At 36.4% G+C, this 18,164-nt stretch overlaps 1 protein-coding gene across 10 annotated transcripts in view; it reads right to left on the bottom strand.

Moving 5' to 3' along the window:
- The window catches only part of AOPEP (aminopeptidase O (putative)), a 204,888-nt gene that overhangs the window by 108,654 nt on the left and 78,070 nt on the right, over positions 1-18,164 (bottom strand). For 8 of the 10 annotated variants that reach the window (XM_032981857.2, XM_032981858.2, XM_042788116.1 and 5 more), the window contains 4 exons: positions 11,547-11,736; positions 9,519-9,628; positions 4,280-4,382; positions 4,054-4,161 (listed from right to left, as the gene is read on the bottom strand). In XM_032981857.2, the coding sequence (XP_032837748.1) occupies positions 4,054-4,161; positions 4,280-4,382; positions 9,519-9,628; positions 11,547-11,736 (511 nt within the window). The remainder of the gene's footprint in view (positions 1-4,053; positions 4,162-4,279; positions 4,383-9,518; positions 9,629-11,546; positions 11,737-18,164) is intronic. The other 2 variants (XM_042788112.1, XM_042788110.1) reach the window with 1 other exon arrangement.

Raw genomic sequence — 18,164 nt, 5'->3', positions numbered from 1 at the left:
TGTGGGACATTAAAATGTGTGACACATTAACTGACCTTTTCGTTACTCATCTGTATTACACATGATTGTAAAACATCTGGGGCCCTCTTAGCTTCACTACCTTCTGCTTTCTTCTCCAGTTCCATTTCTAGCCCTAATTCATTCTGATCTATCTGTCCTTTAAAATACACAGTTCATTTTACATAATTATGAAAAAAGTATATCAGAAAAAAGAAAGTTTTCTAACAAAAGATCATCTTGTCTTATACCACGTTAGTGACTTCTAATCTAGTCTTACTTATACTTCAAGCACAGTATTTCATATGTTCCTCTTTCAAGATACTTGTACTGAAATAGAAATATGGCCTAAAGCTAGTCAGATTTTTATATGCGAACACAATGGGTTGTCAAAATGTGCAACATAATTAACTGATCCATACATTAATCAATTGTCACATACATAAGCATTTTAAACACAGTTAATCTCAGGTTAAAATGTCTCACCTACTGAAGCAGTCTTTTTTATTGCCTTCTACTTGTTAAAATTTGAACAGAAAGAAAAGCATACTCCATGGTAAATAAAGTGCCTTGAACAATGAACACAGAACAAAATACCAAGCAGGTGCTTCGTATGAGAAAAACTATTCTACATAAATAAGGTAAAGGTCTTTGGGAAAAAAACACCACCACCAACAACAACAACAAAAACAAACAAACAAAAGAAAAAAACAACAACAACAACAACAGAAACCAAGGACTATGGTCATGTAGTAATTAAAGGTTGTTTCATAAACCATACATATAAGGAAAGTGAATGAAGGCTGCATGGTGCACAACAGTAAGAATATGTTCATTTATGTAAGAATTGGAACAGGAAGCTAACTCAATCTGAGTAAAATGGACCCATCTACTTCTGTTTTACAAGCACATGAGAGTGTAGGAAGCGAAGACCCCTGTCCTAGATGGTGATGGGACAGCGCCAGAGTCTACGCCATGCCCCACTGATGTCAACAGTTTTCACTCAAGTTCACAGGTCAATAAGCATGGAACAGCTGGGACCAAACTGCAGAGACAAAGTTTTAGTTAAACTTTTACCTAAATAAAAGAATTTAGAGGTTGCAACATTAAAATACATGTACACTGCATTCTTAGACTTCCAATTCTAGTTACAAGAGTTTACAAGCTGACAGATAGTTGAATGGTGATTTGTGTGTGCAAATACCAGTTTTATAAAATTATGATAATGGTATGTGCCCATGCAGGTTAGTGTGCAGGAACATGCTGATATAGGTACATCACAGTGGGCTTGGATCCACACATCTGCCCTTAAAACCTTTTAAGAATAGTATAAACTATGATTTTTTTTAAGCACTGCCTCCTTGACTGTCATTTTACTATACCAAATTATAACTCTCCCAGATGGATGAACACCACAGACCTTGGATTAGTATTGCTGCAGACAGAACTACATAAAATTAAAGTCTGCAAACAACTCAATTCCCAATGTATTCCTATTTCAATATCAAACTGAACTACAGCTTTAACTGTGTTAAGAATATCAGAAACTTGCACTCCTATTTATTTATAGTCAGTAACACTCCATTCATTATTTTAAAAGTTCATTCAAAGCAGTTAGTAAGTGAACTCTCTCACAGAAAGAAAAATGGAAGATTTTTTTTAAATCATTCTCAAAGATTCCAGACTTGCCTTACTCGTTGGGTGCAAACTCAACTAAAATAAACAAAAACTACTATTAAAAACATACTGAGCACGCAATCAAAATAAAGGAAAAAGGCAAACTGATTAATGTTTCACATCTGAAGTCATTTCCTTGCACCTGCAGCTCCCATCTAGGAAAAATACTACAAACATCACTGAAAACAAGACTGGTATTCAGAACACGGGTAATTATTTTCACTGTTTTTACTTTCCCCCCATCCCCACAATTACTAAAGCTGGGAACTTTTACAATTATTTTGAACAAGGTGAAAGTACAACACTATGATATTTAAACTTACCATTTGCACCTCTATTTATTTTAAATCTTTTTTTCATTTAAACACTGACAGCATGTTTGTCTCAGAAGGAACTTGAATAATAAACTTTGTACTAACTTGACTTCATTGCTTCTTCATTTGCAAGTCCTGCTGTGATTGCTTATCTACCCATACCAGATGCTGACATAAATACCATCTTTTAAGATTTCTTACAAAGAAAGTAAATGCATTTACATTTGGATGTAGCCCTATCCCCTCTGCATTTTTCACATAGTGACCAAACAACACGATGATGTTAAAATTCTTTTCCCAGCATCTTCAGTGGGAGTTGGATTTAGGCTGCTGTGAAACAAGGTAAAAGCACAAAAAGCACACAATGAAGTTACATAGTACACAGATCTTTCTCCACCGAATCAAGTATCTTCAAATGAAGGAAAGTATCTTTTTTTAACCTACATTAAGCACATAGCTATGAATAAATTGCACATATTCAAATAAAAAGTAGCCCAAGAAGCCTGAAATAAAATCATTACTTACTCTTACTTGAATAATTAAAAACACTGAACAATTTTTTACCCAGTAACCAAACTGGTTGTTTCTGGGTGCAGAAACAACATACAGTATTTCATCTTATGAGACTGGAGTTAGATATGCTACAAATTGACATTTTATAGTAGAGTGCTAGACAAAGCGAGAAGCCTGTAGTAGACGGGTAGTTCCATTGCAATGCAATCTAGCTATCATGACTGATAGTGTAATGTGCTACGACATTTTGTAGCATTTTAACAGTCTACTGACACAACTTATCTCACATCAACCAGAAGAAACAAGTTAACTTTTTCTCACCAAAAGTTAAGTTCTCACTATTCTTACCACCAGATTTAAACACTGCTTCTTGTTTTTAGCAGTTTCATGATTTATGTAACTTTCAAGAAGTTTCCAGATGTGTAATAATGAAGCACCATATTTATGATTTTGGACACCGCAACGTAGACAAGGCTCATATAGTCACTGGTATTTCCCACACTATGCCAAACATAACTGCTCAGGGTCTCAGTAACATGGCACAGGAAACAGCTGCAGCAGTCGAAACATTAATTCCCTTGACACCCCAAAACGTTACTGCACAGGGCAGAGTGCTGCAGTAGACCTATTATACAAAACTTCTGGGTGAACTGACATATGAAAGAATCCACAGGTATGTAAGCTATATTTAAGATACATGGGCATACATCTCACCCAGTAAGAGTGAGATTCAGAACAGCAAGTACACGAGCAAAAATATCACTGTCTGGAAGAAACAGGAAAGTGTTAGACCTCATTCCCTCAAAATCAGAGGCCCTTACTCTGTGTTGCAAGGAGACACAGAAAGTCTACTTAAAGAAAGAAGCAGCATATCTAAAACATCCCTTGTAGGCTAATACTTCAGTAACAGAATGCTTTAGAAAGCATGAGAATACAGACCATGATGAGGAAACCTATACAGAAGCTGTGATAAAGGTGGGTGCAATGCCACAGAGTGATGGGGACATCACACTTCAACTGGGTGAGAAAGAGACGGTCCTCATAAGAAGGACTGTGAAATTACAAGCATTGAATGAAACAGCATGCAGACAGGAAGGAAATAAAGCCAGAAATATAACATGCATACACTGTTATGATTTATAGAAGTTTTTGGTTACATTTGTACTTTGTGTTTCTTCTCTATCAGAAACAGTATGAGGGAAAAGACTGACTGATCACTACCAAAACCCATGAGGTAAAAGACTACAGGAGACAATTACAGTATGGTAAATGACCCTATCTTTGAGAACATCACCACCTATGAACACTGACCTTAAAAAAAAAAATAATCATCCATTGTTTACGTTACCAGATACTAGCAGGATGTCTGATTTACATATCACCCTGAAAAAGTTTGTTCTGCCCTCTAGCAGGTAGGAGTTTCACCAATATTGATTGCCAAGTTACAATTGCCTCTCTTCACCACAACCAGAAGTGGTGGTATTAGCAGTCAAACTGAAAGTTTAGGTAATATTTTTTTTCAGAAATTGATGAACAACCCCAAGGACCGTACCTGAGAAAGGACAAGTTGCCCATGGAACTTATGGACAAATTTTCGTAAAGATGCAAGGTATGAAGCTTCTCCTATTGTCCTTGCCAGAGACCGCAAAAGGAAATAACCCTGCAGGAAATTAAGCCAGAAACAAATAGGATGCTATGAATTTGCTGATGTTTGGAAGAAATAACTCTTTATCCTATTGGTAAAGCAGTTTCAATAAAAATCAGCTGACAACACTCACCTTCAAATAGTGAACCTGCATGAAGATTTTTTCTGCTTTAAGACCATGTTTGACAAGAGATGCTCCAGACTCACTCGATTCTCCCGTGCTCTCCTTTTTGGGCCTAAAATGGTAACACTCTAATTAAGTCTTGGATAAGTAAGTAAAGATATAACTCATACATTACATGTTCTCATTGCTGAAAGCACAGTGAATGGCATAGTAACTTTAGACACTGGTGACTAATTCAGTCTTTTTCTTTACCCTAAGTAAATAATTTGGCTAAGACAGACAAACAAAAGAATTTGATACTTTTAATGCAATTTTATACATAGCTGACCAGACAGCTGGGGTACAAATGAAATCACTAACTCAGTGTATTCTTCTCACTGCCAGCATGATGTCACGTTGCATGTCATTCTACAGTGAAGACACATTATGAACAAATAGAAACAAACAAAAGACGACCTTATATTGGGAAGGGAAGGATACTGAAGTTGTCATGTTCAACTAGAGATTTCTCTTACACCTGAACATTTGTTTAACAGATTAGATGACTATACTTGCAAGAATAATCTCTTTCGTCTGCATGCAGTACACTGCAGAAGAAATAATGTCCGGTTTTTCACTTTGCCATTTGGGGTTGCAAGAGAAGTATTCAAAGTTTTAAAACAGGAAGCCTTTCACACACACAGTGGTTTGAGTTTTACAGACAATAATGTCTAGAACAAACCTACTTCTTCACTGCCTTATTTTAAGATGTAATACAGCATCCATTATGCCACAAATCTACATCAGTGAAGTGCGGAGGACTTCTAGGTGCTTGTTAGCACAGAGTAAAACTAAAGAGAAGCTATTAAAACATTTTTGCTTCATTTGTAAGTAATGCCTTCACAGTTATAGTAAAGGAAAGCCCTCTAGCTTTTTTTCTTCCATCCAGAAAACATCCCAGCTAACAGTAGTCTGAGAACAGATGTCTCTCTTAGGAGCTTAACTGTGTGACTTAAACAACCTCTCCAATTCTAGGTGTGGATTTTGAAATGGTCAGTCTTGGAAACCAAATATCTTTCCCTCTACTTCTACAGAATAGGGGAAACACAGGCCACAGCAGTGCAGGATTCTTCAAACCACGTCACTCTTACTTACATTTCTCATGGGCTAATCCCTGTTATCAGTTTTTTAAATTTCTATGACTGCTTTGAGGAAAACTATTTCTTGTTTGTATCTGTGTAATGATTTCTTCTTAGAGTTTTGTCCAGAGTGCTAAATGTTCTTTTTTTCACTGTTTAGGTACTATATTTAGGACCTGTGCACATGAAATCCACTTCACACAGTAAAATCTTCATAAAATGTAACTTTTTGAGATAAAATAGAAATGCAAAATGCAGATTCAATTTTACACTGTTCCTAACACAGTCCTTTGTGATGCTATAGTTCATATTTTCTTTCAAGGAAGATCCTCCTTCAACACTGTAAGCAAGAGATCAATAACTGATTTCTTATCCTATGGTAACAAAAGTTCTTCAAGACATGTAATCATTGCAGACCCACTGTAGGAGAGCAGAGGTTCACCTATTTTCATTCTGGATCAGTCTCCTGGAAGGAAGGCCTCCTGGCATTCCACATGCAACTTTTCGTTGTTTTCTGCATGTATAAAAATCCAAAACTGCTTAATTTCTTTCATAATAAATAGCCCAGTCTATGGACTGAAAAATGGAGTTTGAGCACAGGCAACAGGATCCACACTAAACTGAAATACCTCCCATAGTCACAGTTATTCTGAATTAGGTAACCCAACTTCCCCTCCTTCCTCCTCCAGCTTTGCTCCTGTGTAGATGCTAGTAGGTGACTAGAAAGCAGTATCCCATCTGGATGATGGTATTGAAGAATTCCCTTCTAGAAAGGATGTATATATACTCCTGATAATGTCTGCAAAAGAGTGTAAATATTCAGAAAGTTAGCCTGTTCTCTGCTGTCTGCACTTCAGCACACTCTTTTAAAGCAATGCTTAATACATTTACAACACATAGAAGGTAAAGAGATGGAAAGTTTGTTACACTGACCTACAAAACCTGGCATCTAACCTAGTAGATGAAGCTAGGCATAATGCTAAAAGAAAGCTGATTCAAGGTGTTCAAGCTGCCACCTGGCACATTTTAGATACTGGCAAATTTCTGAAGGAAGAAAAAGATGCTGATTTGTGTTTGCCAGGTGGAGAAGTACATTGTACAAAGTAAAAGTACAATTCACCAGGAAGTCCATGGTAATTAAATGCTCTGATTGCTCTGATGCACTTCGGTAGTCATGAAAACCTATGCAAAGCCTATGAGAGACCATCTGAAAGGCATGTTTCCTATCAGTGTGGTAGAATAAAATTCTTTAAACACCTACAGAGCAGTCAGGGAGTATTGCTTCAGACGGGAAATAGACTTGACTCAAGATGAACTCAGAGACACATTTAGAGATAAATATCAACACTGGTTTATCTTAATGAAGAATCACAAGCTGAAGTTCAGTCATAAGGTCCAGGACATGAAACAGTCTCAGCACCGGCTTTATTTCACAAAATTAAATGGATTCTGTAGTCTCCTCTGCTCTCACAACATAAGAGACTGGATGAGTGTTGATGCTTGCCAGCAGAATGAGTGCCAGGACATATTTCACAGGGGCTTTTATCCCTGCAGATTTGCTTCAAACTCTGTGAGAAAATACACAGAATTCTGTCTGAAATCTTACCCTGTATAAGCACTACAGTGCCACAAATTCCTTCTTTAATATCAAGATTTGCTGGTGCTGCCTTTCAGAGCTGCTGCCTGCTGAAAAGACATATATTTCCTTCATACCTGACCTTTTTTTCTTAGGTAGCATGTGAGATGCTACTATAACATAGTAACAAATACCCAAAATAAGAAACATCATGCCAATGATCAGTTTGCTGAGTTGCTTTCACCTAGTCTGAACAGGTATTCATTTGCTGGATCAAAAGTTAATAGGACAAATTTTGGGCAAGGTTTTCCTGCTGTTAGAAGAAAGTACAGAAAATCATATGATTGTCCAGCAGGGAGAAAAAAAAAAAAGTAATTGAAGAATAAGCTTATGCTTGGGAAGAGTGGGTGGGCTGATTTTTTTCTTCCTGACATAACTGGCAAGAAGTAACAAACAGTTATCATTTACTTCTAATATCCTTCTATAAAAACACAAGCTTGAACCAGCACAAGTCTCACTATAGACTCAAAACTCAGTGCAATGCCAAGACTGAAATTTTCTCTCTTAAATACCAACTCTGGAAAGCACATGGACATACTTTCAGAAGGAAGAAGAAAAGGAAAAAAAACAGTAAACAATCAAAGAGAGAACCTATTCAAGTCCATGCCACAAAAATAGTAGAGAATATTTATATTTGACTGAAACCAGTGGCAAGTCCTTAAATGCAACCACAGGAAACTACAGACATCAGAGAGGAAGAGTTTGCCAGAATCCAAAAGCTGGTATCATGTTCCTCTCCTGAAGTGTATATTAAAGGCATATTTTTCAAACAAGAAATGATTTGTCATTCTTTTGTATTAGTATTGAGAATACCACTATGCAGCATGCTTATTACAGAGACTTATGCCTACTAAATGTGGAGGTCAATAGAAAACATAGGTTTCAATTTCAAGACAAATTAACCCTTTCTGAGTTTCAAACTACAAAGGACATTTTGGCCCTTAGAAAAGCATACACATTTTATTAAAAGTAACAACTAAATAATTAATGCAAGAGATGACAAATGTGACTACACAGTGTTGAAAATGGAAAACATACATCTAGATAAGCCTCATATCACAAAAACTAATGTTCCTAAAAATAATTTATTTTAAAACAAACAGCATCCGTCAATCAGGAGTTGTGTTGACAGCAGCTGGTGATAAGGCTTGCTTTTGTATTTATACCTGTCATGAAATCGCACATTTGCAAATGTATAACTTCACTGACTCTGCTTACATGTAGGATACACAATTCATCAATAAACATGAAGTAAAGCAAATCCATGAAAGAATACAGTTATGCAGTTGGTGACGTTTTCAGATTACATGAGGCCATAGAGTAGAATTTCTATGTTGGTGAATAGTATCTAGTGCCCAAATATAAAAGGCTTTCAGGTCCTACTGGGAAAGCACAAAAACAAGGGAAGACCTCAAAATGAATGAAATAGAACCAGTCTTCCAAAAACATTTTAAAGTTGATTATTTAGAAGACGGGGATCAATTTGTTCTTTATTTCCACTTGGTGAAAGAAAAGAAGAAATCTATATTGTTTGACATAAACAATATTTCAGCTGTGCATCAGGAAGCAATTTTTAACTGTTAACACCAAAACAGCTTAGCTAGGTACTATGGAAACTTTTTTATCGGGTGTTTCTAAGAACATGTTAGTAAAAACCTACTTAAGATGGTCTGTGTATACTGCCTGTAGTTCAGGGTGGGAGAATGATCTACATAATCTTTAGAAATCTGTCCCTGAACTTCTGTGATTTGGCCAGTGTAGGGCTAATTTGAGCTACGATTAGTAAACTTGTTTTTCTTGGTCAAAGACTGTGGGGATACAAGCAGTGGAGATGTTAGGCAGCTACTCAAGATAAAAGACTATGGCAAATTCCCAAGACACCAATCAGAACATTCCAGATAATTAATCATTAGCAAAGCAAGAATCTCTTTTTGATCTGATGTTTTCAGCTATGTAAGAAGAAGCCTTGAGCTTAGCATATGGTACTTAAAGACCAAAATCCTGTTTAAATAGCATTATTAGTAATTTCTAAAGAGAAAGTAGATGTACATAGTTCATTATGCTTTTCCCTTTGTTTTTTAAAGCTTCATTCAGCTTGGCAGTTAGATACCATACTCCTGTATGTGCTTGTCCTCAGCCACAGAAAATGAATCTGTTACGGCTTCAAACCATGAACTTTGTTCAGGAAACGGCCTCTTTTTTTCCCTGAATAGAGGCTCTTGTAAACTGCTTAGAGACATTTTATATCAAACTAAATCCCATGGTTCTTGAAAGCTTTCTATAACAAAGAGAAAAGCAATTGCATTATACAGAAGATGAATAACCCAGTCAATTCAATTTTACTTTTTTTTTTTTTTTTCTTCAGAAGGAAATAAGGAAATGCAATGGATTTAATTAGATGATTTGGATGTATATCCTTTGAAGGGAGAAAATGGTGGAAAACAGGAGAGAGAGAGAAGAGGCAGAAGCAAAGATTACACTATCATATTGTTACCTTAAAACTTGCAGCTCTTCTTCAGAGTTCTGCACCTCATCTCTGAGTCGGCGCCAGCGAAGTAAAGCTTTCAATTCCTGCTGCCTTTTTACTTCATCATGTGACAGCTGCTTAGTATACAAAAAACACAGATGACTGACGGCTGTTTCCCAGCAGACAATAATAATTTTCAGAATGAAAAACTTGTTTTATTTCCCTGTAATGTGCAGAAGATGCAGGAAACAGTACCAATATCCACGATTTAAAAAAAATCCAACCAACCAACCAAAAAAAAAACCAGTTGCTGCTATGAGAGTTAATAGCAGCACTAACGAAAACAGAAACCTCACTGTGTGCATCAAATCAATAGTTGGTTAAATATTTCTGCCTGAGTAGAGAGACGGGTATGCTGTTTTTCCTAAATTGACTGGCAGTAAGTGCGCTGAATGTACAGCAGAGATACCTGGCATGTCAGTTTTGGTTGCATCTTTACTGTTTCCAGCTTGAAAGCAAAGAGCTGCTTTGTGTCCTGACATCATTCCTCTTTCCTACTACTTCTGCCACATTCATGAAAGCTCCATGTTGTATTTTCCCCCATTTACATAATATTAACAGAGATGCATGTTTATGAAATAAATGCCAGGTTGTCAACTTAAAAATAAGAACTAATTTATGCATCTCTATTATAAGAAAAGATGGGAGACGGGAGAAAGCAAAAGCAGCTACTATTATCCTGCATTATAACAATATTTCATTCACAGCTGAAATTATTGTCAGGCAGTATGGAATATACTCATAATCCTACAATTATATGATTGTACAGCACCAAAACCACTCAGTAATTCTAAAAAGGAGGGGAAAAAAAAGGCAATTTTCTGACATAAATTAACAAGGGCACTAATCACCTGATTTGTTGCTTACTCCTTTCCATTCAGCTGCATGGATGGGAGTCTACTACTCAAAAATGAAAAAACTTTCAAATGACTCACAAAAGCATAGAATTAATGTGAACAGCTCATCGCAGAGGAGCGATGCTCAATGTAAGGGCAGAAATGAGTTTTAGGACCAGAAGGGCAAAGCAATGTGTTTGGACAGCCTTCCTCTCTTTCTTGTTCCAGAAACGTGGTAAGAGGCAGGGAATTCTGTTTTGTTCGGTGCTATAAATATGCCTGATACTTAATAAAATGGAGCCTCAAAAGAGTGTATGATGTCAGTTCCCAGCCCCACCTGCTCTTCCACAGATGGGGCTCTGCCGACTTAAGGGGTAGAACCAAGGCCTAACACAAACACAGGAAGAAATGACTAACACATGAAGTGCTTGAAGTACCAGAGGTATAACAAAAACAAGAATTGGATCAGAAAACCACTTTACTAACTGACAGGTAATGCATGAGCTTTTCACTTTAAAGCAGATAATGATTTATAAGCCTCTGACTTAGAAGGGTATTTAAGAGGGTAACTCTTGCTGAGTAGTGTAAGAAAAAAACCTGTAAGTGCTGATGCTATATTTCATCAGTTTCTATTTTGGTTTGAGGTATGCTTCTTGGCTATCCACTGAATAAAATGAGACCATTTGCATTAGGTACTTGGAATATTACAAGTAAGACTCTGCTGATTGTTCCAGTTTCAGGAACACAATACAAGCAGAAAGAATGCAGAGCAACTGTTTGATAGCTGAATTTTAATAACTGAGTAGTACATTTGTGGGAGGGTAATAATTGACAAACAGATGTTTCCATTCTCATTTGCATTGACATCTACCTCTGCAAAGACTAGTGTTCATTGTGGATCAGGAAGGATTTTTGATTTTTTATTTTTAAATCAAGTTAGCATGCAAATGCCAAAATTATTTTAGAAGACTTATCTTCATAACACAGGAGATTTAAATAATATCTAATTCACAACAGGGTATATAATTTTGATTTCGACATAATTTTAAAAGACTTATCTTCATAACACAGGAGATTTAATTTATATCTAATTCACAACAGGGTATATAATTTTGATTTCCACATAATTCAACTGAGAAGTGATGTATCATCACCTTACCTGTTGTGCCCTAGCCCAAAATACATCTTCTAAAAACGTGGCAAACCCTTCACTTAACCACTCTTCAGTCCAGTCACGAGCACCAATGGCCAGTCCAAACCAAGCATGAGCAATTTCATGGCACAGGCGTGTTCCACAGAGATGTCTCCCTCCCGGTAGTACACTCTGTGACAGGAAGATGATGTGTGGGCTGCACAATAGGAATGAGTGACAAAATACATTATTGACCTGTTACAACATGCGCTGCATGGCCGTAATAATATATAGGCTTTATTAGCCTTGTTAGCCTCTGATTGCTATATACATGCTAGGTCATGACTAATAGTTTATAGCTCAGGCATTTTTAGGAATTAGGTGGTACTGTATTGTTGGTTGGCAGAGACTCAAACTAAAATTCTGCCAAGCTGTTGTTCTGTATTCAACCGTCAAACAGCTATTACCTGTAAGAAGTAACTTAAACCAAAGTTTTGTATTTTTAAAATTACAAGACTGATTTATTTCAATAGAAACACTTATATACAAACCAGGATAATAAAAGATGAGCAGGTGTGAATATAGGCAGCAAGTATTTATCAGTTAAGTGATGAAAGCTGGAAATAAACAAAGCAGAAACATTTTATAAAGAAAACAAATCCCTATCCAAAAGTAACACAAGCCATATACAGTAAAGCACCTGTGCTTGTTAAAACTTCAAATGTGCTAGAAAGATACCATCTGATAATAAGAGTTGATCATTTCTGCAGATGCAGAGGAAGATCAACCTTTACCACAAACAGAAGTGAGTAGGAGACTTAATATTCACTAGATATCTTCTTTTCACAACAGGGGAGAACAACCCAATCTATATTTATTCTGCTCTGGACTCAAGTACTACAAGAAGAAAAAAATTGTTATGAACTACTGTTCTGCTATTGGAAACAGTTACACTGAATTGCGGGTTGCTGCAGTTCCTAACTCATGTTCTGCTGTAAGGCAATTTCTGCTATGCTTATAGAAATTACAGACATTAACGTCTCAAAAGTTACATAGTTTTTTTAATTAAATACTTCTAGGAAAGGAAAGTAGCAGAATTAAGCCCTCTGACTAACACGCAAAGGATTAATGGATGCCATGCCACAGATGGGAGTAGCAAGGGCACAAACCAAGACCACCATCTTCAGAGTATCCCTGCACTAACTGCTGGCAACCATAATCAGCATTTCAACTGTTTTCTCAAATCCAGTCAGTTAGAAAGGCAATAAAGAACAATGGTAATACCTTCAAGACCACAGGTCTTTAAAACTAAGTCTAGCTTTCCAAGCATGGGAGGAGAGCATATGGCCTTAAGACATTTCCAAGAGTCAAATATAATTTGTCAGCATTCCAAAGAGCTTCCCCACCCGTCCTACCCTTCCGTTGGAAATGTTAAAACATACAGTTTTCTTGCAACTAGTTGAATGTCTGGAACTGAGACTATAAAATAGGATACACACTTAAATAGATAAACATACTCAATAACCATCTTCTTATGAAAAATAATAGTCGTCCAGCAAATCAAATTGATACATTTCAATCAGTTGGCACTGTAAGAAAAAATCTAAGAAATTAAAGCACTGATAGAGGAATCAAGACACAGAGAATAAAGCAAGAAAAAACAGCAGCTCTCCAAATCTTCACCAAAAGTAATTCTGATTAAGAGAAGGGAGGGAGGGAGAGATGGGCTGGGGGGATAGTGCAAGCACAGAAGCTGCAGAACATGATGAACCTTTTGTTATGATGACCCTGATGAGAAGAATAACTGAAGCTTTGGGGGTATTACTTTGGTCATTTTTAAGTAAATGACCCCTAACTGTGGCATGTGTACAGCACTACAAAGAAAAACTGCAGAAATAGACCAAGTAAATAACATTCCAGACATACTGCTGTCAGTGTTTTGGCCATTTGGTTAAGCAAAACAAAGTAACTTCAAGCCTTATAAACAGGCCCACAGAATGGTTTGCATTTGAAGTCTACTGTAAGTAAATACACAATAAAAGCAAAAATTTTGTTTCCTGCTTTTTCCAATCACTTGAATAATAAAAATGCCACATTTGGACAATATACTCCTTTATAAAAGGATTACAAATGATTTCAGTGAGAAAAATGTATATGAGTTATATTTAGGCCAAAGAATAATACAACTTCCTACAAGCCCAAAAATAAGATTATGTCCTGCAGCAGAATTTAGTTTTAGAGTCTGAGTACAGCCAGCAACTTCCTTTCCTGTGAACACCTTAAATGATTCTTTTCGTTTGCCCTTAACAAGCAGCTGTATCTCCACTTCAGAGCCTCATATAGCAACAATCATCACTAGAGAGCAGTGCAAAGTTCCAGTTTATCTCAAGAGTAATTTTACAAAGACTGAACATGTTTCTGTAATATGTCCAGCACCTATGAGTTTGGGGAAAAGTTTGATTCTATGTATTAGTTTAAAATACTGAAGATCTGTTTCCAATACGTTTGAATTCCAGAAACTCTGATCCACCCCTACTGATACCAACTAAATCTACATTTTTTTACATCATCTAGGACATCTAGAATGTGCCATGTTATTCATTGCACATTGTTACTATCAGTGTTATTCTAAACCACTCAATAATTCAAGAAAATGTCTCTGTGAAAAATAAGATAATCAGAACGATGATTAAATTGCAATAGCCAAAAACATTTTTTCTTTTTTTTTACTGGAATAGGAATTTGGTCCTTCTACCATCCATTTAATTTACTAGGAACAAATTATAAGGCTTGATATCCATTGCTTTATTACTTTAATTGGAATCAAAAAGGAAAGAAATCCATTCATACACTAAGAACTGACAAAGGTGATTCACTTCAGCAATTACATCAAGACCTAACAAAGTATGCACAGCTTATAAATGCTCCCAGATGACATCTCTTCAAGTCTGGCCCAAGTTTCTAAAGCAGGCCAGAACAGACTAGCTGGATGTGGAGAGGCAGATGGGAAACCTCTCCCAGTTAACAAAAAAATAAAAACCCTACCAGTCCTTCCCAGAAAGCTGGGCAAGTTCCCAATGGCTCTTACAGAAAAATAAGTTAATGACTTATTTTCAACAAGTATAAACTTGGCTAGACTTTTAAAGCAAAAGGTTATTATTCTGACCAGAATCACACCCTCATAACTCAGATCTTTTTATCATTTTCCTGAAAGAGGAAGCAAGTTCCCTCTCCCAGTTAAACAGCAGTTAAGGGAAATCTCAACACTGTAACTATGGTATGAACACATATGAAGGAAAAAATGAGCCCCAAATGGAAATAAATTTTTGGAGTGAAAGACCAAAGGGTCCTGATGTTCCAACCTCCAAATTCACCCATATAGATGTTCTTAATCAATGGTCTCTTTAGCAAATAAAAGGTTTCCAATGAGTCCTAGAGCTCTAAACAGCAGTCTGACCAGCTGAGAGGCCAAATCTCTGAAAGCAATTTTGCAAAACGTTTTCTTCAGACTTATGACTTAGATGTAGGTGCTGCTTTGCACACAGCCTGCAGCAGCATGCTTGCTTTGGCTGCTCACACATAATCAGATGAGACATATAGCACAAACTCTAGCCAAATGTACATGCAAGGACTTAAGTACACATTCAAGCTAGGAATACGAAGCTCTTTCCTAACAGACTTGTTCCATTCCTTTTGAAGTAGAAGTCTTTCCCTCTTAACACACAGGGATTTGCAGATACGTTTTCTTGCGTATTTATTGAAGTAACAGAGTTAAGATCATATCAGCTGGAAAATTATGCTTCTGGAGTCAAAAGCAGCACCCAAAATCCCTATTACAGATGGAAGGTATATAATAAAAAAAATATTTTTCATGTTTTGATATTACTCCACATATTGTTTATCTTTTCCTAATTAGAAAAAGGTAGTCACTTAGTAAATGAGTTAAAAAATAGTTATACTCCTAGAAAACCCCTTCGTAAACATGTAGAAAGGAGCAGGGGAAATCTCTCTAAAAATATTTTCATAGGAACACATTAAAATTAAGATATATATTTCAAGATTACCAAAGTTGAGAAAGTTAGACAATTAAATGTCTTTACATATAGTTTGTGCAATCTCCCATCAGTTGCCTTGAATCTACATTATTCCGGTGATACAAAGAACAGTATTAGCATATTGTCTGCAGTATCTACATCAGACTTTGAATGTTAGATTAATTTATCTTTGAGGACACTTGTGCCATTGGAATGCAGACACAAGAACATACAGCATTCACTTACTTACCTCTATAATCTCCAGCATTCTGGTGTATGTTACAGCCCAGTACTGAGAGAACTACAAACAACCTTTTTAATCTGTTAGGTTTACAGTGTACCAGAAACTCAAATATACATGCAGCTGCAGTTGCAGAGACAAGGGTCTGGTAGTTAGAATACTCCAAGCATTGTTCCAGAAATAATGGAAACTTTGTAAAGTTTTCCTTCCTACTATCGCAGTGGAAAACCAAGAAATGACTGGAAGTTACAGCTGAAAGTCATTCTAGAGCAGATAACTTTTTACTCCATAAATCATTCAGTAATACAGTAGGGTAGGCAATAAGGAAAGAAGACCAACCCCTGTGTGTTGGAAGGAGGATGGTATCAGCCAACTCAGTTCAGCAATTCAACAACCAAACTTCAAATTTCAGTCAAACACCTAATTAATCATCTGAACACCTAAGTAGCAGCTGCTCCATGAACTGGCAGACAATCACTTCAGTCTTGCTTATTTCGCCGTACCAAACCAGGTTAGCGAGGATGTGTATAAGCAAGGGTGAAACCATCTCAGGAGAAGCAATCTTTATTACTGTTCAACAGCAAAACTGGTACTCGGCATAAAACTGAAGAAACCACACAGTGAAAGGAAAAAGATAACACGAGCCTAAACTCAAACAGCAGCCACACAAACAACTGGGTTTGTAACTACTCTTGATGTTTCTCATTATCTCCAATCCCATACTACACCAAATAAACAGCTTTGAAGCAAAAACCTGCATAAAAAGACAACATATACTTATCACCTACAATTGTGACATAGGCCACCTTGTCAACTATTTATTTGATTTGTCCAGACATTATTCACAGAGGAAATTTTATACATTTTCTTCAGATACCAAAATAGCTCTGGAACTTTGTGATGTACAAAAATAAGCCACACTGAAAATATTGACAAGAGTTGACAAATGCAGATTTTATATGCCAGAAGACCTTACTTCCTTACTGCAAAAGGACTGATCATACTGACATGAATAAAAAGGATACAAGTTTGATGTGCTTCAAAAAATAAACAAAGAATTTGATGCATTCCCAGCTAATACAAGATCAGCCTAAACAAAAACTGTATCAACCCACCTCATTCCCCCTATTTCAATTCTCCTAACTTTATGTTCACAAATGAAAATATATGCTATATCTTTTCATGCTATATCATGTATATATTTGCATAAATTTCCTCAAAATTTCAATCGTAACTTCCTCTGAAACTTTCACATGAGTAAAAGGTCAAAGTATTAAAAAAAAATCTTGGGTATTTTTAGATTTTTTTTTTTTAATAAGAAAATAAAAAAAGTCAAGAAACAAACCAAACTACTGAAGAATTCATTTGTCCTTTTAAAATCAGATCAATGGGAACTAACCATATATGGGATGATACCATCTATTAACTTCCTCTTCGAATATCAAAGGTCAGTCAATCCTAAAAGTGGGATTCATATTTCATATTTCCATCTTAGAGGATTTCAAGTATAAACTGCAGATCTGTACCTGCTAAAACAAGATATTTAGTTGCCCAACAAAATGCACATCTAACAGACAGGAAACATTTTGGAGGTTTTAATTTTTGCACCAAATTTTGCCAAAAATGTGCCTTATTCTTTTCTAAGTTTTTCTAAAGCATGATCCATTTTAAAGTTCTCGCTTTCTTCTGGGGTCCAACTCCTCTGTCCTCTATCATCCAACCAAAATATACACTGTTAAACTGGTGGACTGAAACTATAATTTTCTGCAGAAGGATTACAAAGAGTTTCCCTAGATCCAACTCTCAAGAACAGGAACTTACCACAAGATGAACAACCTGGTAATAAAGCAAATAATTTCTTTAAACAATGCTGTCTCATCCTTTCTCCAGCACACACAGAGCACACACACTGACAGTGCTAAGACAAAAAAACTTTAATTGGGGTTTTACAAAAATTCACAAAACATCTGGGGCTGATATCCTGCTGCAGTTTTATCATAGTAAGCCTACCTGATTCAAATACACTGACCCGGGACGTAAACCAAGAAGGAAAGAAAGTACATTGTATTTTTACATGTGGACTTCAGTCTGATGCCTGGGATCCGAGTACTGCCAGTGAGCAAACGCAAATTTGTAATAAGCTCCTCAGGAACTACAGCTGACAAGATCAACCAGCAGTCAACCCAGGTAAGAACTGTGGAGTTGCAGCTATTCATCTGTTGATCCTGATGCCCCAAAGGATGACTAAGAACAGCTCTAGCTCACTTTTCATCTTACACATTCTGTATCACAAAGAAGAACTTGCAGGGCGTGAACCATTTTTTGAGCTATCCAGATTTTGTTTCCTAATTTCTTAAGTATGTCCAACAA

This window comes from Tyto alba, unplaced genomic scaffold (assembly GCF_018691265.1).
Source record: "Tyto alba isolate M040663 unplaced genomic scaffold, T.alba_DEE_v4.0 Super-Scaffold_13, whole genome shotgun sequence".
Lineage (NCBI taxonomy): Eukaryota > Metazoa > Chordata > Aves > Strigiformes > Tytonidae > Tyto > Tyto alba.
Note: the sequence above shows the minus strand (reverse complement) of the source record. Positions and strands in the feature narration are given on the sequence as shown.